At 38.9% G+C, this 27,049-nt stretch overlaps 2 protein-coding genes across 4 annotated transcripts in view; one reads left to right on the forward strand and one right to left on the reverse strand.

Annotated features, from left to right (window-relative positions):
- LOC101843321 (integrin subunit beta 3 binding protein) overlaps nt 1-15,675 on the forward strand; it is a 50,508-nt gene extending 34,833 nt beyond the window's left edge. Inside the window, exons 5-9 of the mRNA XM_013116469.3 lie at nt 2,144-2,222; nt 3,166-3,259; nt 4,308-4,367; nt 13,630-13,677; nt 15,544-15,675. Of these exons, the coding sequence (XP_012971923.1) occupies nt 2,144-2,222; nt 3,166-3,259; nt 4,308-4,367; nt 13,630-13,676 (280 nt within the window). The 3' untranslated portion in view covers nt 13,677; nt 15,544-15,675. The remainder of the gene's footprint in view (nt 1-2,143; nt 2,223-3,165; nt 3,260-4,307; nt 4,368-13,629; nt 13,678-15,543) is intronic.
- Nucleotides 1-27,049, reverse strand: part of Alg6 (ALG6 alpha-1,3-glucosyltransferase) — an 82,823-nt gene that overhangs the window by 19,182 nt on the left and 36,592 nt on the right. Inside the window, exon 15 of one of the 3 annotated variants that reach the window (XM_013116460.3) lies at nt 19,798-21,113. The exons of the other annotated variants lie outside the window; for them this stretch is intronic. Within the exon in view, the coding sequence (XP_012971914.1) occupies nt 20,916-21,113 (198 nt within the window). The 3' untranslated portion in view covers nt 19,798-20,915. Of the gene's footprint in view, nt 1-19,797; nt 21,114-27,049 lie in introns of those variants that run through there. 3 annotated transcript variants of the gene reach the window in all.

The raw sequence follows: 27,049 nt of genomic DNA on the forward strand, positions 1-27,049 counted from the left end.
TCTTCTCAGGTCAGGGAAGCCAAGCCTAGAGCTCACAGCCCAGTTGGAGATTCTTGACCAAGAACTTCATTAAACCTTTCTAGCTATGGAAACTGTTGCAAGTGGTTTTTACTTAGCTTGCCATTTCTAGTTTCTGTTTAGCACTGCTGGCTGAACAGCAGCACCTCTTAAAGGAGCCATATTTTTTCCTCTGGCTCTGGATGAATATCCAAGCCCCATGTTGGTACACCATTATACACATTTTAAAATTCACTACATGATTGATAGTAAGTCATAAAGGTGTTTTACAGCTACATACAAGAGTTCCCACTGATAAACTGTTTCCAGATATTCTTTCTAAACTGTCAGCAACTTAAATTTTTATATTTATGTTGTTATATGCAGTGTGCTTGCATTGGGTTGGCATTCGGTGTCTTTCTTAGTTGCTCTCCACTAAATATATATATATGGGTGGGGTCAGAGTTGCATTACTCACTTCAACCCAGAGCTCCTCAATTGCTGCCTTAACTTTGATAAGGTGTTAGGTCCATTTGGGATATTACACTGTGTAGTTCCTGGGAGCCTCATACATATCTGACTCTTTTGAGGAGACCCTTATAGTTTTTAAGGTAGCAGACCTCAGGGCTCACCCCTACCCTTGTTGACTCTCTGAAGGTCAACAAGAAGGAGCATCACTTTTGAAGGTGTGGCAGGACAGTATTTTCCCTGGAAAAAAACAACAAGAAACCAGACCCCAGATGTCCCTTTAGTAAAGTGGCTACCTGTCTGCACTTTGCATTATGTAGACATGTATCCTTTGGTATTATGATATAACAGTGTATCTACAAAGTTCACATTTGAGAACTGTGTAATTGTTACAAAGTAAAAATTGTAAAAGGAATCTCCTGTTTGATGTAAGTGTATGATTTTGTGTTGGGCCACACTCATAGTCCTTGGCCACATGTGTGCACACACCTGAAAGACCCTATACCTTCAGGATTTGGGCTACCACCTCAAACGGAGGTTTCAGTATTAAGCAAATGTGCCACAAGATAGATGACTTCTAATTGAAATCCACATAATACGTAATTTTTAAAAGAAAATATCATCCACAATTCCTCTGTCCTCTAATAATCCTCATCTTTTGGCGTATACTGTCATGCCCACAGTCCTTGTTGCTATTATTGCATGTATCTTACTTAGTTTAAACATACTGTGCTATGTGTGGAAATTTTAACCTATCATTTGTCTTTAGTAACACAGAAAATTTAGTGTATCAACACTGATATAATCTTAAAAGCTTTTCAGTAAACTCTGGTTCCTTATGAAGTCAATGCCGAAGGCCAGCCTGGTCTACATAACCATTTCCAACCCAACCAGAGTTACATTTTGGCACCCTTTCTCAAAAAAAAAAAAAAAAACTCCTCTCTCCCCACAAAGTTTGTTATGTTAAATAAAGAATGCATGATTTAAAACCAGTGCTTCTCAACCTTCCTAATATTGCGACCCTTTCATACCAGTTCCTCGTGTTGTGGTGACCTCCAACCATAGACTTATTTCATTGCTACTTCATAACTGTAATTTTGCTACTGTTATGATTCAAAATGTAAATATCTGATATGTGACTCCCTAACTCACAGGTTGAGAACCACTTATTTAAACTTAGAAAAATAAAGTCCAAATCCTAAGGGAAAAAAACTTCCAACCTATTGATTAGTAAGATCACAACGTAGAAGGTAAGTAGATTTTTCCCCCTTATTTCAAATTTAAGAGATCGTCTTTGTATCTTTTTCACACTGAACTGTGCAAGTCGTTATTTTAAGTTCCTGGGCAGCACTGCCCTGCGGTCTCAACCATGGTAAGTGAACAGTGGAATATTAACTCAAGAAGGGTGTATGGAAAGGAAAAGCAGCTATGTCTCCCCTCCCACTGAGGGTGGAAATGGGAGCAGGAGAGAGTAGACTCTGGGAGGAGGATTAATGATGTGTGTTGTGCTTATGAAGGAATGTCAAAATGAGGGGAGAACATTTACATGTGTTACCTCTTTGACTTTGAAGAAAGGGGTAGAGAACAGAATCTGTCTCTTGGAATAGAATTACGGCCCTGTGACCTGACACATTTACGTGCTTATTCTTAGTAACTGTGCTTGTCTGTTCATTCCTAGATTCATGGTGTTGCTATCTAAAATTGAGAGATCATCAGAAAAAACCATGGAGATAATGAAAAATTTAAGAAGTATACAGGTTTGCACTTTTCTCACATATAATTTTCAGACCTCCACTATTTGTTTTGAAAAGGATAAAAACGAAGCCCTGTATTTGACAATCCAGTCTAGTCAAGAGTTTGCAGAACATATATTTAATTTATTTCTCATGGGACTCTCCTTGGTTAGGGTTATAATACATGATGATTAACTATAATATTTTAGTAATAGCTGAATTTTTTGCATTTAAAAGTAATTTTATAGATTATTTTTAAGGGTTTTTTGTTTTTCGTTTGTTTGAGATAGGGTCTCACTATGTAGCTCTGGTTGTCCTAAAACCCACTATGTAGACCAGTCTGGCCTCAGAGATCCACTTACTTCTGCCTCACAAGTGCTAGAATTAAAGGCATGTGCCACCACACCTGGCATATTTTAAGTCTTTTAAAAACAAAATTAAGCCAGGTGGTGGTGGAGCATGCCTTTAATCCCAGCACTTGCGAGGCAGAGGCAGGTGGATCTCTGTGAGTTCGAGGCCAGGCTGGACCGACAGCCTCCAAAACAATACAGAGAAACCCTGTCTCGAAAAACCAAATAATAATAATAATAATAATAATAATAATAATAATAATAATTAAAATCTGCTCTTAGCTGAGCATGGTGATGAATTCTCTTAATCCCAGCACCCAGAAGGCAGAAGCTGGCAGATGTCTAGAGCTCAAGACCAGCCTGGCCTACAGAGTGAGTTCAGAACAGTCAAGTCTACATAGAGAAACCCTGTCTCGAACCTCCAGCACCCCCACCAAAAAGAAAATAGTATTATTGGATCACTATAAGGCTTGGTACACTTGACTTATCAGGAAAACTCAAATTTCCTAATTTAAGATGTTTTTTTAATGAAGAATACAATGTATTGTATTTCCTTTTGTAAATAATCTCTTAGTTGTAGAAAAGTTACTTAACTCACTAAAAATGTTTTCTTTCAGGCTTTGCAGAACAACAGACAACTTGAAGATCTCATTGGTGTTTCCCTAGTGCCATGTTTCTTAAAAAGAGAAGTGCAAAAATCCAGAGAACTAAGTAAGAAAGATTAATATATTTTCAAAGATTTTTTAATTATTTATTTTATGTATATGACTGTTTTGTCTGCATGACTGTCTGCATACCCAAAGAGGGCATCAGATTCCATACTCCATTATAGATGGTCGTGATCTACCATGTGGGTGCTGGGAAATGAACTCAGGACTTCTGGAAGAGCAGTGAGTGCTCTTAACCACTAAGCCATCTCTTCAGCCCCTGTATTTTTAATGTTAGTAATTTTAGAGATAAACCTTCTACTGTTTCTCAAGTTTCGGTGAGCTAGATCACACATACCCAAACCTGTCCAGATAGAAGTACCTTCCTTAGAAAAGGAGGCATGTGTGCTTTGCCAGGCTTCCTCTCGAATGTGGGAGAACAGGCTGCTCACTGTAGACTGCTAGCAGCTTCCTTTATATTAAGTTCGTTTTTAAAGTAAGATAGTAAGAGGGCTCTGCTTTGTGCTTGATACCTATAATTTGTATCACTTTGAATTATTTTTTTCCTGAAGAGTTTCTTCTTCCAAATAATGAGTTATCCATTCATAGTCCATGTTTTTTCATAGCCCAGGCTGACCTGGAATTCACTGTGTAGCCCAGGCTATTCTTGAAGTCACAGCAATCCTGCTTTTTATCAGCCTCTTGAGAATGCTGGGATTACAGGTGTGTGTCAACCACATCCAAGTATAGTCTGTGTGTGTCTTTATGTTTGTATTGAAGAGCATATGTTTTAAGTGTGTCTGGAGGTGCTGTGCACACCTGTGTGAAAACATGGGGTACACTGCCTGTTCCTGTGAATTGGGGTTTCTCCTTGAGCTTGGGATTTGCATGGTTTCTCTTCTAGGCTGGAAGCAAGTCTTAGGCATCTTTCTGTCCCCACCCTACTTAGAGCTGGGATTCATGCACAGGATTCCCAACTTGTTAGATGGGTGCAAGGACCCAAATTCTAATTCTTATAATTTCTCAGCAAGCTTAACCATTAATCTATATCTACAGCCCTTTCTGTTACTTCTTAAAGTGAGGGTGGTTTTATTTTGTTTTTTCTCTAATAGTGACAAAAGTAACAAAACAAAAACTGTTTGATAAGAAGAATTCAAGAATTCCTCCCAAAGGTAGGATTGTATTTTAGTTTATTACATTTAAAAAAATGGAGCGGTGGCTCATAAGTTCAAAGTGCTTATCCTGCAGAGGACCTGCTTTCATTCCTAACAACTGACATGGTGGTGAACAACCACCCATAACTCCAGTTGCTAGGGATCCAGGGCTTGCCTCTGACCTCTGCGTGAACCAGGCACACATAGGATGCTCAGGCTTACACATAGGCAAAACACTCATAGACATGTCTACCTAACCCCAGACGCCTTCATTTCTTTTAGCTATTTTTGTTCTCATAGAATTCATTCAGGCATTTATTTATGTCCTATTTGGTATCTTTGCATAACTTATAATTCTTTTTAATTAATTATTTGAGATTTCATACAATTTACTCTCATTAGAGGACATTACTGTGGGATTAGTGATTTTTGGAGGAATTATTATGCCTTGAGTTTTCATGTTTCTTGTATTTCTGTATTGATACTTGCACATCTGGAGTTCAGTCTTTGATTTTTTTTTTCTCTAAATAATCCCTGTTCCTTCATTCGAAGTGTTTTCAATATAGGAAAATGACTGGGTTGTTGTAAGGTATGGTGTTGTTTTCTTTTAGACTCCAAGTCTAGCTTACTAATTAGGCCCTCTATCCACATGTTCAGGTACCAGGCTTAGTTCCTAATACTCCCCTGAAGGGAGAATAGTGTTTGCAAAAGCCCACTGTGAAAATACAGTAATGGTCAAATAAAAGCAACGATAGCCAAATGCTAGTCATTTTAGGAAGTAAAGGAATACTGGTAGTTCTTCATGCACTAAGATGTTTGTTATTGGGTATGAGTAGGAAGGGAAATCAGAGGAGACTTAATGACCCTGTTGCCGTTTAGTCCCAAATAAACACATAAAGGCTTATATTAATTATAAACTGTTTGGCCAATGGCTCAAGGTTCTTATTGGCTAGCTCTCTCTTAATTATTAACCCATTTTTATTATTCTGTGTATCTCCACGTGGTCTTGGCTTACCAGTGATGACCAGAACTCTTGCTTCCTTGGCAGCTACATGGCATCTACCTGACTCCACCTACTCTGTCACTGGATTTCCCGCCTAGCTAAATCATGCCTGTCTATTGGCGAAACAGCTTTATTCATCAAGCAATAAGAGAAACATATATTCACAGCATACAAAAGGACAACTCCCACCAAGTGATTAGTATTAACTTGATGGAGGAAAGGGGAGAAGAGGGAAAAGTGATAGAGGGACCAGTGAGGACAGGTAAAGAAATCCAAAAGGTAGTCAAAAACAGTCCCATCTTGTAGGTGGCAACTGCACACGCAAGCCAAGCTACTACTTTCTTGGCAAAGCCTACCCAAAAAGATAGGAAAACAAGATCTAGAGGTGGAAAAAGGAAGACAACAGAAGATATAATACCTTTTTTCATAAAAGGGAAGAAAGAAGCCCCAGCCTCAAGACCTCAGCATGTCAAAGCCTGAACACTAGTCCTGGTGTGCTGAGCCCAGCTTAGAAGTATAAGCATCAGAGATTGGTGGGTCCTCTCTGTGCCTGCAGCTGTCACTTTCTGGCTAGCCTTCATTGCCTATCTTAACTCAGTCTTGGATCTGGGGCCCAGGCATAATCTCAGAGTCTCTATGCTAGGGGATACTGTGACCTCAAGGATGATACAGATGTCTACAGAAGAGCCACCACCACCTCCTGAGAAACTGGGGACAAGGGCAGTGTTGACTTTCTCCAGAACCCACTCCTGTTGAACCCATATCAGAAGTAGAAGTGACAGCAAACCAATTCCCAAATCTAAGTTCTCTTCCAGTGTTTTCCAGGTTCCTAATCTCCAGTGCCTTGCACGGTGTGATGGGGACCCCAAAGGATGAACTACAAGAGGCTTAGGACACGGGCATCTGGCAGTACTCACTAGGGAACACTAAGTTTATTGGGAATGTGTGTCTGTTACTCTTCACACTCTGGCTCTAATCAAATTTCCATCCTTGCTAAACATTGAGTGAATCTAACTCAGTTCCTCCGCAAACAGCCGGCAAGGTTTCTGCGAATAGTCCCAGGACACTTGCTGTGAGTTCTCTGTGTGTATGACTGATGGAGAGCCTGGAATCACTAAGCACCCCCCCCCCATGCTCCCAATCTGCTCAGGAGATCTTGCCTCATTCCCCTTCTCTGGGGCACCAGGCATATCTCTCTTAGGGTCCTCCCTGTTTCCCTGCCTCTCTGGCAGTGGGATTGTAGGCTGGCACTCCCATGATGCATGTCTAAAATCCATATATGAGTGAGTGCATAGCAGGTTTGTGTTTTTGTGACTGGGTTATCCACTCAGGATAGTTTCTTCTAGTGCTGTCCATTTGCCTGCAAATTTCAAGATTCCATTGTTTTTTTCCACTGAATAATTAATACTTCATTGTGTAAATGTACCACATTTTCTCTATCCACTCTTCAGTTGAGGGGTATCTAGGTTGTTTCCAGGTTCTGGCTATTACAAATAATGCTGCTATGAATGGGCACCTTTTGGGTATATGCCTAAGAGTGGAATTGCTGGGTCTTGTGGTAGACTGATTTCCATTTTCCTAAGGAATCTGCATACTGATTTTCATAGTGGCTGTACAAGTTGGCACTCCCACCAGCTTGTATCCCAAGAACTTTGAGTCCTTAACGAAAGAAATTAAAGAAGACACCAGAAAATGGAAAGATCTCACAGGCTCTTGGATAGGTAGTATCAACATAGTAAAAATGGCAATCCCCATTAAAATCCCAGCATAATTCTTCACAGACCTTGAAAGAACAATAATCAACTTCATATGGAAAAACAAAAGACCCAGGATAGCCAAAACAACCCTGTTCAACAAGGCAACATTCGGAGGCATCACCATCCCTGACTTCAGGCTCTATTATATAGCCATAGTCCTAAAAACAGTTTGATATTGGCACAAAAATAGACAAGTAGACCGTGGAATTGAATTGAAAACCCTTATATTAACCTACACACATGTAAACACTTGGTTTTTGGCAAAGAAGCTAAAACTATACAATGGAAAAAAGAAAGCATCTTCAACAAATGGTACTGGCAGAATTGGATGCTAGCATGTAGAAGACATTGAACCTCTTAAAATAGAAAGTGAGGGGGTACCCTTGAAAGAATTGGTACAGGAGTCTGCTTCCTGAACATAATACCAGTATAACACAGACCCTGAGATTGACAATTAATAAATGAGACCTCCTGAAACTGAGAAGCTTCTGCAAGGCAAAGGACACAGTCAACAAGACAAAAAGGCAGCTGACAGAATGAGAAAAGATATTCACTAACCCACATCTGACAGAGGGCTGATCTCCAAAATTTATAAAGAACTCAAGAAGCAAGTCCCCAAAACACCAAAGGATTCAATTAAAAAGTGGCCTACAGAACTAAATAGAGAATTCTCAATAGAGGAGTCTAAAATGGCTGAGAGACACTTAAGAAAATGTTCAACATCCCTAGCCATCAGGGAAATGCAGATCAAAGCAGCTATGAGATACCATCTTACTCCTGTCATAATGGCTAAAATCATTGTCATTTTCACCAATAAGTAAATATACAAAATTCACTAAGAAGTTTGACCAAAGACACTGCCATTTAAGTTACAGAGCAGGGACTCCAGCGAATGGTCAGCATGGCTCAAAATATGGCCTTTCCATGATTTCATATTTCTTCCCAAAACAAGTGATGTCAGCTGGTCACCCCAACTTTCCGATTATACTTTAATATAACTGACACTGGACTTAGGACTTAAACAGTAATCTCCAGTGGTTATACAAAATCCCAATCAGATACAGAGGCCCACAGTATTACCCAAGGGTACCAGCCATGGCAAGATGCCTCCAAAGCTGTTGTAGAGAGAGGTAAATTCGGCTCCTGCACCCTCACTTTTCCTATGAGCTAGAAGGAGAGCAGGGTCTCTTCTCTCCTACTTTACATCTTCAGAACTTGATTGCAATGTGCCACTATTTCACTTCCCTAACTTGATAAGATTTCAATTGTGACATTTGTGTGTTTATTATTTTCCAATTGGAAGAAATCTCTATCTTCTGTGTCAATGATAGAATTTTTAAATCCATACTTTCCTAAACTATTAATAATTAAAACTGACACTACTAAATTTGGGGAAATGAAGGAAAACTCCTCAGGTAATTAGTGACATTTATATATTGGACGTGTGCCATGACACACTTGTCGGGGTCAAAGGCAAGTTAGAGGACTCGCTTCCCTCTGTCATGTGGCTCTTGAGGGTAAAACTCACTCACCCTCAAATAATTTTAAAGAACATTTCCTGAAAGTATTCATACTTCACTAAAATCTTTTAGAGGGTTTTTGGATATTATGCCATTCGTTTTTGTTATCCACTGTACCTCAATTCTTTGTGCATTTACTTATGCAAGACCACCTTTGTAGTTATTCTCTGTTGTTTGTAGATGTGCAGACTGACTTGTCTATTACCAGGCTCTTACAGAGTTAGGTTTCTTTCATTCATAGAAGAAATTAATCATTTCCAGTAGGCATTAGTTACTTGTTACAGAATAAATAAAAGATTAATTTAAAAAACCTTTTTCATTTTATATACCTGTAATGGATGATTATAATAGAGTCCACGAGAGCCCAGAATAAAGGGAAGACGGTATTTATTGGGTAGTCACTCACGAATGACAAATATGGTAGAGAATCGCCATGGTCTTCTGCCCAGAGGCACTGGAAGCTGCAATCCGATTTGTGGTCGCCACCCAAGAGAGCAAGAACATGCTTCTGCTCCCCCTTATCCATTCCATATGGCACATTAGATCATGCCTTAATGGGCTAGTACCCCAAAGGTTATTAGCTGAATGAGTTCCCACAACATATACCACTATGTGTTGTCCTGATATACTGTATAGATCATGTATTTGTATTGATAATCCTCCATTTTATGTGGCACAAACTACATTAGCTCTTTCTATCTTCTGAGGTACTAAAAGTTCTTCACTTTTCGAATTATGAAAACTTGTTTCTTGTGTGATTTGAATTTGAGCTTCTGCATTTCACTGAATGCTTTCCCTACTGCTTCCTCTAGTTCCTGCTATGCATGTTTTCAATTTGGCCTTTTTGTTATTAAAGATCTACATACACAGAAACACAAACATGTACACACACACAGATTTTTCTTTGCTAAATTAATAACTCTCACCTCTTCTTGTCACACACTGATTTTAAGAAGCATTTGGCAATTTTGTAACATGTAAGACTGGCCTGCTTTGTATGTTCCCTTGGAGACTGGGCTTTGATTCTTAATGTTTTCTACGCTACTTATTTTTATTATTATCCAGGTTTGTTTAAGTTTTAAAACATCTTATGAATCTTTGTGACATCAGAAGTAGTGTTGTTGAATCATCCCTTATGCTGTATGCTAAATTTGTTTCATTTTTATAATCATAAAAGTGGGAGTAGGCTAGTCACTTGTTTCACTATTAACAGCACGTCCGTAAGGTGGCCATTTAGGATGATGGTGGCAATTCTTCTTATCCTTAAGTTTCTTCTAAAGGTTTCCTGGAATAATTAAAATAAGCACTTGCAGGAGGATTTTTGCAACATTTCCACTGCCACTGACCATTCAAATTGGTCTTTACTCTTCACCTGGGTACCCGTTCCCTTCCCTCAGTACCACATGCTGCAGGAAGAAGGACGGCACTCCAGGGTTCAGTAAACCTGACATACACTGTGATGGCTTCATGTGACTCAGAGAAATGTAAAACTTAAGGCCTGAATCAGAATGCCTTCTTAGACTGTGAATAACAGGCACTCACTCCTCTGCTAAACCCAAGGTTCTTGAACAAAGAATGCTTCTTTTGGTGACTTAGGATGTAAGACTAACTCCACTTTCCTTAATAATATTGGCTTTATGACTATTAGGATAATAATGAAATGAAAGATTTCTTCTCTGTTATATTTGAGTGTGAATTTTCATAATTATTTTAAATTTGTTACGCTTAAGATTTATTTAAGACATCTGACTATTCAGTGGGTTGAGACAGATGGAATGTCACACTGTCATCACATGGTAAGGCATGAAATGTATTTGCTTTTTACAACCAACCTCTACTAAAAACAACCTCACACAGCTATCCCTTAGTCAATAGATGGCATTGTGTAGCACTTGGCATTTTCATTTTTTCTAGAGATACTAAAAAATGCCACCATTGTTTGTCTGTGTCTAGGAATTCCAGTAAACAAAATGTTTTTGAAAAGAATGTAAGCAAATTGTAGAGCAGTTGCCAAGATAAGAAATCAAGACACTTAGTTTCAGTCCAAAACATATTTTATGTTTTGAGAATAATTGTGTGGGTTGCAGAATGCATATTTCAGATGCAGTATAACCATCTGAACTTTACAATGTTCAAAAAAGTTGATTGTTTCAGCTATTTGTAATAGAAACTATTTCAGAACTTCTAGCTCTGGTCTTTTGAAAGAAGCACAGACTGTTTTCTTTAGTTAACTTCCATTGTACAATTCATCTTGGTTATAGGATTGTGAAGCTATCAAATTCTTTAGGTTGCATGACAAGCTGAAACCCTTTTTGTACTGACACTGTAAAGTAGTTTGACTGCCTTTTCATTCTAGTCACCGTTGAGGTATTTTTAACAAAAATATGTTTTGCTTCTCTCAACTCAATCTTGTAATTTCATGTATTCCTCATATTGGTTAAATAATTTCACTTCCTGAAGACTACTACCCTTTTGGCTTTTCATCTTAATAATTAAGTTGCTTTTTGGTTTTTTGTTTTGTTTTGTTTTGCCAGATACTGCAGTTTCAAAAGCATTCATCTGAGTCTGAAGGCTCTCTTTAAAGTGCCCCCATGTTGCTTTCTTAGATTTTTTTGAAGATAGCTGTTAATTTTGTGCCACAGATACACATTAGTGTACACTGCAGCCTTCAGCCCTCTATATGTTGTGCATGCTGCATGGGTTAGACCTCTACTGTTGATAATGTTAATGTTCTTATTTTATGCCAGTCATCACTGTTTGGGGAATACTACCAACTGCTGAAAATGCCTACTTAAGATTTGTCTTGGATTTAAGAAAACCAAACAGGTTTATTTCTTTTCAATGTCTTTTACATAATTTTCTTCCATGATTTAAATTTTTATACTTTACTTAAAGTACAATAATTTTTCTTTTGAAAAAAAACTGTAGCAATGTTAAAATTATACATTTGGACTCACTTAATAGCAATTATGTGTTTAAAAGGTGTAAATATCTTGCAAGCAGACAGTACAAATATCCAGGTGTTCTTATGTGCTGATGACAACAAAATTGAAAAGAAAGACTGTAATAATTCTGACTGGTTTTCTCTGCAGAAGATATTGATTATTTGTGTGTGGTGAGAGATTTGGAAAATTCAATTAAAGGAGTTGTGCAAAGGTTTCATAAATTTCCCTTCTACAGCATGTACACAGACATTGTTGCCTTTTAAATCAATGCAGCACTTCACAATATATTTTCTTTGAAACATAAAAATAAATAACATTTAAACAGTTCTGCTTACTACAGAAACAAATTTTATTTTCTGTGAAGCATTTAGTCATGTGCTATCACTGACTCATACACATTTGCCAGCTGTAACAAATTTTATAGACACTTCCCTGGAGACATAGCTCACATACTATGAATTTTTAAATGAACAAATGGTGAAGAAAGGATGTCAGCAATATAAAAATTGATCAGTTAAAAGATAAAAGCATAAGTAAAGAGATTTGTATGGTAGCCTTAATAGGTTTTATTAAATAAAAATACTATAAAAAGACAGTAATGAATAGACTGAGGACTGGCTGTTCTTGAGGAAGAGAAGAATTATCCTGGCACATTTATAGAAATTGGTTTTTTGTCACCTGACAGGTGAACAGGTTCCATTTTAACCCTGAAAAGCAGTCAGAAAAACTCACCCCATCCCCAAGACTCACATCAAATTGCTGAGTGGCATACTTATTTTAGACACTTATGTAGCAAAGTATACTTACACTGTTACATAACTGATTATGTTAGGTGGTTTGGTGTCCATCACAGACTCAAGAGACAAAGGAGGTCATTTGTATGCACACTTAGTTTCAACCCTCGGAACGCCTGGGCCTCTGCCACCTTCCTTCTGCTAGACTGCTTTCTCCTCTCCTGCCTATGGAACTATTAAGTCTGTCCCAATGGCCCATCCTCTGTGAAGCTCCCCCTTCTCCCAGGGGAAGCACAGTTGCTTCATGTTGTAGGCTCCCATAATCTTGTCAGTGTTTGTTAGTTCTGTTAAGTGTGTTTGTGTGGTGCATCATCACTCTCAGATTCCTGGCCTTTTGGTGAACTCTTGTGTATTGCAGAATCTGAAGAAAGAGCGAGCCTGAGTGTACTGCAGTAGAGTACCTACACAGAACCCAGATTGAAGGTCTTTTATGTAGCCCAGTGAGTGGGTGGATGAATGTCTACTCTAAGATTTTAAAATATTATCTATCAGAGGTAGAATCCTCATGGCATAACAGTAGTGTTGTCTGACTCCAAGAATTATCTAAGCATTTTCAAACAATTGATTTTTTTTGGTTTTGTTGAGTTGGTTGGTTGATTTATTTTGGACGGGGTCCTGGCTAGCCTAGAACTTGCCATGTAGACCAGGCCGGCCTCAAATTCAGAGATCCACCTGCTTCTGCCTCCCAAGTATTGGGATTAAGGGTTCAAATGCTTACGATTGCTCTCTTTATGTACTTACAAAATGCCTATTATAGTCTTCTGACCTTAGAGATACCAACAAAACAAAACAGACATTGTCCTGCTCTCAGAGGTACAGATTCCAGCACAAGAGCATGAAAGTATAATAATAGCATTAAATTTCAACATCTTAGAGGTTACTCTGGTCCTACTTCAGAATATATATTTTATAATTATAAGATGTTGAAATAAAAATTACTATCTATTTTTATGTGTATAGAGGTTTTCCTGCATGTATGTAAATGTACCACATGCATGCAGTACCCACAGAGGGAACTGAAGAGGGCATCAGATCCCCTACAACTAGAGTTGTAGATGGTTGTAAGCTGCTATATGAGTGCTGAGAACCAAACCTGGGACCTCTGCAAGAGCAGTAAGTGCTCTTCACTGCTGAGGCCTCTCTCCAACCCCCAACTTTAGTGTATTTTAATTTCACTTGATTCAATATTTACTTTGTATCATATAGTATGGCAAGTTATTCTAAAGTCTTTTCTGAAAAAAAATTCTCTCTTTTCATATAGAACATCATCTTGACAGCTTTGAATTCTTGAAAGCCATTTTGAACTGAGGTAATGTCTTGCTTTTCTAACTCAGCTAACATTGCTAAATTTCACTGTTTTGTTCATGCAAAAACATTTAATTTACATTGTAATATTTAATTAATTAGTTATAGCTTTCCTTTAGAGCCATTACTACTATTTGGTAAAGATAATCTTTCTAGTCACTAACTATAGCATATAAACTATCAGTATGTCATGAGGTGATGTGTTCAGTAGTTTACTAGGTGAAATATACCTTGTTTGATTTGGGCATTTTCTTCATCTCATCCATGCCTCTGACTGGTCCTCACCTCGTGAAGAGGGCTTCTACTCCAAAGTTGAACCACAGTCTTAGTCTCAGCTGCTACACTGTCTCAAGTATACTTACTTCATCACTCAGCTGGCTTAAAAACTCAAAACACATTCAGAAGTGACATGATCTAGCAGCACTTCATATGTGGAGACAGAATTTTGATCTATACTAAATCATACAAGTTCAGACTTTCTAGAAAAGGTTCTGGCCGATTGCACAAAAATCGTGACTCTAATGAGGATCAAAGTGTCAGCCTGGAGAAACAGGTGTCCCATAGGGCAAGCCGTCTGGCACAAAAAAAAGTTAGTTATTAACATGGACTGGGTCTTAAAGCAGAACTAGAATCCACACTGTGTCTAACCCTGAACTCTATACAACTGCCCCAACCCTGATGGGCAAGCTTGGTTGCTAAGTCTGTGAAGACTACAGACTGCCTTCTCTTCATGAACTGCAGCAGGACAGGTGAGGACAAGGTTCTCTCCTGACCACATGCAGCTAAGAGACACAAAGCCCACAAACATGAGACACACAGCGACAGTGAAACTGCACATGGGCAAGAATGGTGTGTAAAAATTAATGACCTATAATATCAGTAAGTATAGGCCAGAAAACGTTCTGGATTCTGCCTTTCATGAGGTGTAGAGTGAGAAAGAGTTGATAATAAATAGGTATAAACATTGCTTTCTGCTGTGAGTGCTAGTGAAGAAAATGCAGTGTCAGAAAGCTCACCACATAGATCGACTCCGAAAAGTGTCAAGGTAATTAGAGACTGGGGACTTTACACCAGCTCTAGCCCAATGTGGTGCACATAGCTGTAATCCCAGTGCATGGGAGGTTGAGCTATATACCTGGGCTTTACAGCAAGCAAGTATGTGTTACAGGTGAGGAGGGACCATCTTACTAATTCCACTCCACATTATCTCTGTCCAGAAGTCATTTACATTCTATTAACAGATAGAATCTGTACTTTACCAGATAGAAGATCTGCACTTAGTTTCTCCTTTAAGACAGGATTACACTAATATAGCCAGGCCTGTCCTCAATCCTTCTCCCTCATCTTCCTAAGTGCTGGAATGACAGCCATGCACTAAATATACCTGGCTTTAAAACATGGGTATTTTTGATGTACTGTATGCCTATGTAAGCACAAAATATCAGAAAATGAGACTAAGGAAGGGTTCAGAGTAACACAGTCACCAGCCTCATTCAGAGATGGCCCAGCAGCAAAGCTTATGAGTACAGCCTTAGAATATATGGTTGCCATGAAGGAGGAATACTGCCATTACCTGCTATACCATAACAAAACTTTCTGCTTGGTCCTGGATTTGGCCTCAAAATCTTTTTCATTAGTTCTCCCAACAATCAAGGTCAGCTGATGAAAACTTTGCAGTGTCTGGTATTACAAAAAAATAATTTTTTTAAATTCAAAGATGTTCAATGCTAACTCTACTACCTAGCTATAACCCTATTCATAGATTAAAATAGGCTTGTGACCCTATTTTGTGAGAGTAAATTGCATACTTAACGTAACTAGCATCTCCCCCATGGTAATATTTTAATAAGAGCTTTTCTCTCCTTTGTAGTATTCCCTTCAAGTCTGACAACTGTGCATTAGTCAACCGGTAATAATGCAGCCCGGACTGAAGAATCAGTGAAAGTTGAGTATTTGTTAATTTTTCTAATAGGAAAAAAATAAAGGAGTCCATTATACACTACCTTTTTATGCAAAACTCTTGTGAGTATGCCTGAATGTTGTGTGTGGGTGGGGGATGCGGGAATATATTTACCATGGTACAGGTTCCCCAGTATCAGCCCATCTTCCACCTTAAGACGGGGTCTCTTGTTCACCAATGTATGTACCAACTTAGCTGGCCTGTGATCTCCCAGTGAGTGATGGGCATACACATGCGTGCTGCTGCCTCCAGCTTCATATGAGTTCTAGCGATCCAAATGCAGGTTCTCCCACTGAGCCATCCCCCAAGCCCACCACTCTTGATGACTTCTAACGCTGGTGAGCACAGGGAGGCAAAGAGCCACATTCCTACAGGAAGGTTTATGTCATCAGCTGCCAGTATCTTCCCTGACAGTGCTCCCAAGTCTGAATAGGGTCCTCTGTCACCACTAGGGGCCCCCAGTGGGACACACTGAGTAGGAATCTGTCACAGTCATCACACACTCCCTTCTTGGCAGCTGTTCTAGGAAGCACCTGCTGGAAGTCCCTTAAGGCATGTAGACAAAGGCATCTAAATTGTGTTTTCACTGGGTCATGCTCGGGTATCAAAATTCTCTCAAAAGTATTTCACATTTCTTCATGCAAAATAAAAAGTGCTGTCAGAATAGCCAAACTAATCTGTGAAGGTAAATCTCACAGAAGACTCAAAAATGAGCAAATGGGAGCTCACCAGTGTCTGGAGTAGGCACCAAACTACACGGCATATCACATTTAGACCACTTAAGTGATGTGTGTTAATTTTGAAAATAAGTTGTGATGATGTAATGACCATCTTTTATATCCCAAAGGCACTTAGAAGAAATGCACTCACTGTGAACAGTGTCCGCATCTGCCTGATCATATTTAAAGACACAGAAGAAATGTGTGTAATTAATCTGCCCAGTAAATACCAACTTGTAGCACTAGGCAGGTGCAAGTCTAGATAAAATTTCTTGCAGCTAATTTAAACTTTCTACACACACCACTAGATTATCTCAATGTAAATAATACATTACTTCTTGACCCTTTAATGTAAGCCTTGCAGTACAGGAAGAGTCCTGACTTAACACCGTGTCTCACCTATGTACCTACTTTTAACACTTGTGGATAGAATTATGACTCTGCCTTTGTAGAGTAACATCCTCTATAAAGTCCATTACAGAAACTCCAATATACCAGGTGAATCAGGAACCAGCTTTCCCATGGGCAGTCCAGTCATTTATTAATTTACAGGCCACTTTATGTTTATTGAAATTTTGGTATTATATTGTGGAACTAGTGTCTCAGATGTGCATTGTCCCACCACAGGGCCAGTTGTCTCTGCTCAGAGAAAAATCATTGTGAACATTTTAAGATATGACACATTTAGAAAACACTGGAATGAATTTTCAGGACAGACATTGAAATATTAAGCTGGTTATGAACTAGATTCAGAGTCGAGTAAGTTTAAAGAAAAGACCTTTACTATAGGTCAGAATGTGACCCCTTCCCCATTTTCTGACAACATTAACTTAGATGTGTGATTCTAAGATGTGGTGTTTGCATTACAATCTGTGTTATGAGAATAGAGGGGAAGGAAAATCAGAATCTGTATAACATAGTTTCTAAAAATTTACACACATGACCACTGCTACATGGAAAGAAATGCTATTTTCTTGGTGCATACCCTAAGTATGTTTTGACAAAATTAGTCTGAGATGTCACTTAACTCAGAACTGCTTTGAAATTAAAAATCATGTAAGAAAATTTGAAACAAAAAAATCAAGATTGAAAAGAACTCTTTCTCCACTTAGAAATATTTCAGAACGATAAAGTAAAGGTGTTTAAAAAAGTCTATTACTATAAATGGAAATAGGTACTAAGTAGTAGTTCAATCAACTATTCAACCTAATTGCCTTCTGGGTTTCCAGGAACTACTTAACTAGAATATTTCGAATATATGTCTGCCAAATATCAAGGGTGCTTTTTGATATAATCCTTCAAATATGTTACCAAAAATATACTAATAGAGATTGTTGTTCTAACATGGAAAACTAGGGCACAAGTGAAGACATTTTATAGAGTATCCTGCATTAGAAAACAAAGGGTTAAGCGGTAGATTGGTTTCCCATGTAGTGAGTTGCGCAGGCATGTTACTGTGTGCTTGACCTCTTGATGTACTGAGCACTTGCCTTTCAGAACAGCTGGGTCTGCTGAGAATCATTTCCCAGTTTTCTTCATTGTAGATCAGATGACTCTCGCTTTATCACCCTTGGAGGCCACATGAAGGACAAAGCAGGAAAATCCACACACAAAACTAATATTTATATGGGGAGAGGAGAAGGGATGTACCAGGCCCAGATAGTCCAGTAAACAAAAAAGAAACTAGTTATGAATTGGAACCATTGTGTTCCTCTAGCCATTTTTTTTTTTGGTAGCTGTAATCTGTCCATCTTTTGTCCCTTCCTATAGAATCTTTGTGTGTGTGTTGCTCCCATACTTGGGGCTTATGATTTGGACAGACTCTTGCCCCTCCCTAAGGCCTCAAAGGATAAAGATTCTGGTGAGCTTCATATGGCACATGAACCCACACCCTATTCTCTTCTTGCCTTAAGAAGCAAACCCATGTACATTAGCAGTGAGAGAACTGCATTTCTCAAAAATGCCTCTTTACTCTAAAATGTATCTGAAAAAAAAAAACATGGAACTCCTCATTTTTTAACAGGTAAGAAACCCTGAATCTGGGCTAGAGAGATGGCTCAGCAGTTAAGAGCACTGGCTGCTCTTCCAGAGGTCCTGAGTTCAATTCCCAGCAACCACATGGTGACATAATTAAAAAAAAAAAAACCTGAATCTAGCATCATGTTATACTGTTATTTTTATTTATTTTTTAACTTATTTATTTTTAAATTTAAATGAGAAACAAGGTTGTTTCACATGTCAATCCCAGGTCGCTTTCCCTCCCCTCCTCCCACCAACCCCCCCCAATACTCCCTCTTTTCCCCAGGGAGGGTGAGGCCCTCCATGGGGGTGTCCATAGTCTGTCATTTCATCCAGGGCAGGGCCTAGACCCTCCCCCAGTAGTCCAGGGTGAGAGTGCATCTCACATTGTGGGATGGGCACCCAAAGTCCATTTGCATGCCAAGGATAAATACTGATCTACTACTCAAGGCCCCATATATTGCCTAGGCCTCCTCATTGACACCCACATTCAGGGGGCCTTGATCAGTCCCATGCTGGATTCCCAGCCATCAGTCTGGGATTCAAGAGCTAATCCTTGTCGGGTCAGCTGTTTCTGGGGGTTAAACCAGCCCAGTCTTAACCCCTTTGCTCATCAGTCCTCCCTCTCTGTTACTGGGTTCCTTGAGTTCAGTTCAGTGTTTAGCTGTGGTTGTCTGCCTCTGCTTCCATCAGTCAATGGTTGAAGGTTCTGTTTCCCAGACTCTCTGGCCGTGGAACTGTAGGTTGGCACTCCCCAGATCCATGTCTAAAATCCATATATGAGTGAGTGCATACCATGCTTGTCTTTTTGTGACTGGGCTACCTCACTCAGGATGGTTTCTTCTAGTGTCATCCATTTGCCTGCAAATTTCAAGATTCCATTGGTTTTTGTTTTTGTTTTTCTGCTGAATAGTACTCCATTGTGTAAATGTACCACATTTTCTTTATCCACTCTTCAGTTGAGGGGCATCTAGGTTGCTTCCAAGTTCTGGTTATTACAAATAATACTGCTATGAACATAGTGGAACAGATGTCCTTGTATCAATGTGAGTAATAAGGTTGCTCTACTGACTTTCTGAGAAGTTAGAACTTTGTCATTAATGGAAATCAGCATTTGTGTGTTAAAATCAGATACATTATTAAGGAAAAATAAGAGGTAGAGTTAAACCACCCAGCCAAGATTCTGTCAGGTCGGCCCTCGGGTACAAACATGACCATGGACTGCTTCTCTGTGCTGATCTTGCCCTTTGAATCCTTGCACACATTGCTTTGTCTAGGCCAACTTCCTTTATCAGACTGAGAAGTATTTTCTTCTTTAGCCTATGGCCAGCTATGTCCAGAACCAATTCTTTATACTACTTTAGAATATGCTATTTAGTGACTTAATTGATGACTATATTATGAAAGAAATATACTCAAAATAGGCTAGTGGTAAAGTGACTTTAATTTTTATGAGACTAAAACAGATTTCCAAAAGAAAGTGAAACATAATACATGATTTTTGCCAGTTGAGACCCGAGTAAGCATGGGGCAAGGGAAAATCATATCTATAGGACAAAGCCGACAGAAGGTATGATCTGAATAAACAATTGTGTCTGTGGAAACCTTAAACAAGGTAACAGAAAGGGAGATGGAATTCTTGATAAGGTAGTTTAATTTAGAATGACTATAGAAATGTAGAACTAATGAACAGGAGTAACCAAAAAGACTTCAAACTTCTTATTCATATTCAATAAAGTTCTTTTTAAAAAATGGAATCAAGTGATTCCACATTTTTGGAAACAAGAGTATCTATCTATTAGCATCCAGTTTTGCACATTCAAATTTCAAACAGTATACTTTCTCAGTAATTAAAAAAAGCAGGGCATTGGTGGCCACGCCTTTAATCCCAGCAGAGGCAGGCAGATCTCTGTGAGTTCGAGACCATCCTGATCTACAGAGCAAGTTCCAGGACAGCCTCCAAAACAATACAGAGAAGCCCTGTCTTGAAAAACCAAAAAAAGAAAAAAAAAAGTTAATTCCCTGAGATACATCTTTAAATGGGATGCTTACTACTTGTTTGCTAAAGCTCAAACAAGACAGAAGCTTAATTCTTCTAATAGAGTCACTATATTTGCAGTTTTTAAAAACTATAATCTTTAGAATACTTTCCATTATCAGATATTGGCATTAAGAACTTTTTATTCTTTCCCTTTTTGTTGAGACAGGAGTCTTATGTAACCCAGGCTAGCCTCAAACTTTCTATGTAACTAAGGATGACCTTGAACCTGCCACTAAGATTGTAGATGTGAGCTACCACAATCAGCTGGGACATTTTTTCCCTCTTATTTTATAATTTAAATATCTATGAATATCACCAAAATTACAATATGCTTTAGCAAACAAACAAACAAGAAAAAGAAAAAAAAAACAGGTGCTTTGGTCCATAAACAGTTTGTGTAGATAACAATAAGCACTGACCATTTCTTTTCCTATGACGCCAGGATTCTAAAGATGTAAGCTTTCTTATACATAACAAAAGATTGCATTTGTTTGGGAAAATAGCTAGTTGATTTTCTTTCGATTTCTCCCATTTTTGGAATCCCACATGATTACAATGTTAAAGTATACTAAGAAGAAAATGAAGTTTATACAGGACACAGAACACACAAGTACAGAAAACAAGTCTGGTAGTTTCTGGGGAGGGTTCAGTGTAACACTCAAAATCGTCAGAAGGACCATCAAGATGACTGAAGAAAGAAACTGTAAAGGAAAAGAAAGAGTATTACTGATTGGTATAGAAGGCCAACAGTCCCACCCAGATAAACACCTATGCACCACAACAATGACTAACATGGCACTACTACCTTAAGGGTGTAATGGTGGCACACATACCCTAGAGGTAACCAATAAGCTCTTTAATTGAATTTAAACCCCTCTCGACAAAAAAGATGCCATGCCTGGTACTGGAAACTTAGCCAACTACTCAGGGCTAGTGATAGTGAAATCATGGATCTTAGAGAACCTACAACTACCACTTCAGTAAACCAGCATAATCCCTAATTACATTCTAAATATTTATCTTTGAACCCACATGTATATATAATCCTTACCCCTCATTAAGGAAATTTCTCTTTGAATCAGAAGATTATTACAGAAAAGCACAACCAATCATATGCTTAATTGTAGAGCCCAGACCTAATGGATAAATCTATAAAATAACTCCCACACTTAAGGTTCAGGGATCACTACAGGAGGGCATGCAAAGAGTGTAAGAGCCAGAGGAACAGAGTTTACCATTGAGACCATGTTTCCTAGGAATGTCAGAAGCTATACCCATAGTCTCACCAACATAACTGCCTACACACAAGCTGTACAAGTACAACAGTAATGGACATGCATGCTATCATGGTTAGGGAAAGTCCACAAGTTCTCAACCCTGCACAAAGAACTACAGGCAGTTAAACAATGAGTGGGAGAAATAATCTTCCCCAGGGAGAGCAGACCTACTGGTTATCCAATACCAAATGGTCCCTGAAAACTTACAAGTAACATTATACTGACTGAGCATGTTGTGTTTAGTAGTATACATGCATATACATATGGGTATGTAACAACAATTCATGGGAGAAAAAAGAAGAGGCCATGAATTTGAAAGACACCACCACCGCCCAATATGCACTTGCTTCTGCTGACTCAGTGCTGGGGTTAAAGGCCTGTGACACCATCTGTGCCCATCAATTTTGTCTGATCACGAACCTTATATGTATTCTTTTTACCTGGTATCTTTGATATTGTTTTGAGGGTTAAAGCATGCTTTACAAAAAAAAAAAAAAAAAAAAAAAAAAGACACCAAGGAGGAGTATATTGGTAGGGTTTGGAGGGAAGTAAGGAGAAAACGACATTATTATTTAAAAATATTTTTAAAAAAATATTGTTTAGGTTAGAGTCTCTATTGCTGTGATAAAACATGACCAAAAAGCAAGTTGGGGAGGAAAGGGTTTATTTGGCTTACACTTCCACAATGCTGTTCATCACTGAAGGAAGTCAACACAGGAACTCAAACAGGGCAGGATCCTGGGGCAGAAGCTGATGCAGAGGCCATGAAGAAATGCTGCTTACTGGCTTGCTCAGCCTGCTTTCTTATATAACCCAGGACCAGCCTAGGGATGGCTCCACCCACTTGGGCTGGGTCCTCCCCCATTGATTACTGATTAAGAAATACCCTCCAGTTGGATCTCATGGAGGCATTTGCTCAATTAAGGCTCCTTCCTTTCTGATGACTATGGCTTGTGTCAAGTTGACACACAAAACCAGCCAGTAGCAAAACAACAACAAAAAACCTGTAGTCAAACACAAAGTATGACTTTGATGACACCAATTTTTCTCAGTTGATTGTATAATTTCAAGAACGCAATAGTTTAACAATTACTATATACAGTAAATACAGAAGCAACTCCCTGAAGTGTGCACTTTGAGTACAATACTATTTTGAGGTATACTTTCTATATATTTCCAAATTATTGCTCTAGCCAAAAAAAAAAAAAAAAACCATTACAGTCACACAACTCAGTTTTAGGTGCAAAGATTATCAGAGTAACAATGGCACTAAAGCAGCTCCTGCCTCTTGTCCTCTCAATTCTGTAATACCCCTAGAGATGGGTTTTCTAAAAAATAAATTACTTCACAGAAAGCGGTATTAATGCTTATGTATGAGATAAATAACTATTTCATTCATCAGCATGTATAACAATGCTGTATAATCTTGGATTTCATTTTCAGATTAATGATTTCTTTTGAAACTTTGCAGAATGCCCAACATCAGACCATATGTATGGGTGCACTTCCAATGAGCTAACACTGTAACACAAATCGTGGTTCTCTGGAGGAATTAGCAGCACACTAAGTAAAATCAGTCATATTTGACTAAATGTCAAAATCAGTAGTAAAAACACATTTACTGTGACTGTATAGTAGTAGGCTTATCCAGTCCGTGTGCTGCCAGTACAACTTTCTACAAAAGTGTTCCGTTTCTGCACCCTCCTCCAGCCCTGGAGCTTTAGCATGTGTGGCTGCTGAGCATCTGAAATATGGCTCATAGGCTGAGGAAGCACATGCTTTAATTTAATTTCAGTAGGAAAAAAAAAGAAAGTTAACCTATCTTTGTTTTTCTTATTCACCTCTTCATTTCTACTTTACCAACCTTCTCCTTCATAACCAACAGTACAAAACTCTCCACTCATTGAGCCGTGCATTTAAGATGCTGTCTAATGCTATAAGGTAGTCTGCACACTACCAGAGGAGGAAGGTGATCATCAATATCTCCTAGCTATATACCCTGTGATCTACAACAGTGATCTGCCTGCAAGATACATGGTGCAATAGTGGCCCAGATGTTATGGGAGTAGCCAACCACTCTCTGATTGATTTAAGACCAACTCCATGAGATGGGACCCAGGCCTCATACTGCTGACATCACCACGATCCTGAGACTAGATATGTCAGGAGCCTAGAGGAAAACCTAATACTATGACTCTGCTAAAGGAACATAGAAATACAGTGATATTCTACTATACCCGTAGATCAATGCCTCACTCAGCCCTCATCAGAGAAGTTTCTTTTTGCAGTAGATGGGAACGAGCACAAAAAGTCACAACTGAGCAATGTGCAGATAACAGGAGACTTTGGAGAACTGAGTCCTAAACAGGATGTCTTGAAAGCATCTACTCCCCACCCCTCAAGGCTCAAGGTTCTAAAAGGTAAAGGGGGCAGAAAGGTTATAAGAGCCAAAGGTTACAGATTACTCCAGGAAAACAGTGTCTTCTAGACAAACAGAACTGATGCACATAGGAAATCACAGGGGCTACACAGGTTCAAACCAGACAGGTCCCAGCAATGAGACGAAGTGGACAAGGGTTCCCTCCCATAACCAAAGAGCTATCAGCAAATGATTCTACTGGCAAAGGAAAAACCAGTTTTCTTTAATGGAGTCTCACTGAGTATATTAACCGCACTTCAGGGAAAGACCCTATGCCGAGTAGTAGTTGGCCAACACGAAATAAACTCAAAATAGTTTTTTTTGTAGACTTTTTGTCTCATTCAGATTTGTGTGTCTATTTTTTGTTTTATTGGTCTTTTGCTTGTTTCATTTCTTTTTATGTATGGGGGGTTGTTTTGTGTTGAACATAACACATGTTTGAATGAAAACATAAAGTTGGATGGGTAGGGAGGTGGAGAAGATCTGGAAGGAATTGTGGGAGAGAAAAAAAAATCAAAAAAGAATGCAGTCTAGATACCAGGCATGGTGGCATGAGCCTATAATTCCAACACTCGGGGGATAGAGCAGGGGGATCAAAGCCAGCTTCATATACAGTGAGTTCAAGGTCATCTTGGGCTACATGAGACCTTATCTCAAAACAAAACAAGCTCTGTCAAAAAATATTGTAAAAATAGTTATATTATTTAAGGCAACCTATATACCCAGCACACTCTCCATTAAAATTCCAATGGCATTCTTTAAAGAAGTAGGGTGAAAAAAATCCTAAACTTCATATACGTGCACAAAAATAAGTAGATCAATGGAAAGAAAACCCGGGAAATAAACCCAATATCTATAGCCAACTCATCACTGGCAAAGGTGTCAAAAGCCAACCCTGAGAAAAGCCCCTTCAAAAATGGTGTTGGAGACATGGATATAGAATAAAATTATATCTGTATCTTACCCTGCATAAAAATCAATTCAAAATGGACCTAAGACCTGTAACTCTGAAAGGAAAACACAGGTGACGACACTGAGATGCAGACAGACAGGGGCTTCCTGAAAATGATCACACTAGCAGGAAAAAATGCTAAGCAGGTAATGCGGAATTTAAAAAACTGTATAGCAACTGGGCGATGGTGGAGCACACTTTTAATCCTAGCACTTGGGAGGCAGAGGCAGGTGGATCTCTGAGTTCAAAGCCAGTCTGGTCTACAGAGTGAGTTCTAGGACAACCAGGGCTGCTATACAGAAAAACTTTGTCTTGAAAAACAAAACAACTACAAAAAGATTACCAAAAAACAAGTGTACAGCAAAGGAAACAATTGCCAGTGTGAAAAGACAGCCTACAGGTGGTGAGTGGACGGATCTGCCAGATAGGAGACTCCTATCCACACTACATAATGAACTGTAAACATGAAAATAAACCACCCAATGGGTGAGCCAAACAGACATATCCCAAAAGAAATACAAATGGCTAATAAATACTTTTTAAAGTATTCAACATCCTTAGCCACCACGTTAATTCAAATTAACTTTGTAATTGACAGCTTGCCCTAGTCAGAATTACACAGCTGAAAGTAGTGTAAATTAGAGCAGTCACTTAGAACTGAGTGTGCAGGATCAACAACAGCAAAAGCCCCCACAAACTACTATATCATCTACCTATTACACTCCTGGATATATACCCAAAGCACTGCAAGTCAACATACCACAGATATCTACACATCCATGCTTACTGTTGTGTGTTCACAACGGCAAAAAAATAGAACCAGCCTAGATGTAGGTCAACAGATTAACAGAGAAAACATGGTACGTAGATACAATGGAGTTCTATTCAGCCATTGGGGGGGGGGGGGATATCATGACATTTACAGGAAAGGAGAAATAAACCAGACTGGCAAATATTTTTCTCACATGTGTACATCACTGAACTCAGGCCCCCTGTAATAGCAGTATGCACTCTTCTTTTTTTTTTTTTTTTAAGGGGGGCAGTTCAAGACAGGGTTTCTCTGTGGCTTTGGAGGCTGTCCTGGAATTCGCTCTGTAGACCATGCTGGTCTCAAACTCACAGGATCCGCCTGCCTCTGCCTCCTGAGTGCTGGGATTAAAGGTGTGAGCCACCACACCTGGCAGCAGTATGCACGCTTAACTGTTGAGCCATGTCTCCCACCCAATCAAAAATACATATTTTAGATAATGTATAAAAGACTTGTGGAACTCACAAATAAAACACACAACTGAATTAAAAACAATGAGGTTGCCTAGAATGTGCAAATTTTATTACCAATGGGGGAAATAGGAAAAAAATAAAGATGAGTAATACCCCCCTCCCAAAAAAGATATACAACTGGCCAGTAAAGAAACAAAAGGATACTCAACATCTTTCATTAGAAAACTGCAAACGGGGAGGGGGGCTGGAGAGATGGTTAAGAGCACTAACTGCTCTTTCAGAGGCCCTGAGTTCAATTCCCAGCAACCACATGGTGACTCACAAACATCTATAATCAGATCTGGTGTGCTCTCTCTGGCCTGCAGGCAGAACACTGTATACAGAATAAATAAACCTTTAAAAAATACTAAAAAAAGAAAGAAAGAAAGAAAGAAAGAAAATTGCAACTTGAAATGTAATGACACCACTTCACAGCTAGTAGGAGAGCTGTGATTAAAAAGACAGCAACAGTACTGTCAAAGACATGGGAGCTGGAACCTTCCTCACAGGTTCATGGCAATAGAATCATGCTTGACTTTGAAAAGCAGGCAATTTCTAAAGTATCAGGTACTGAGTTACCATGGTGTCCAGCAACTCTACTCCACGGATACTTCCAGGGAAGAAAAGCAAAGGTTTCTCTAGTTTGTGCACAGATGTTTCTAACAGTATTATTTCTGATATCAAAATCAACCTAATGTCCATTAATTGATGGGTTTTAAAAATGTAGAA

This window comes from Mesocricetus auratus, unplaced genomic scaffold (assembly GCF_017639785.1).
Source record: "Mesocricetus auratus isolate SY011 unplaced genomic scaffold, BCM_Maur_2.0 Super-Scaffold_100014, whole genome shotgun sequence".
NCBI classification, from domain to species: Eukaryota; Metazoa; Chordata; class Mammalia; order Rodentia; family Cricetidae; genus Mesocricetus; species Mesocricetus auratus.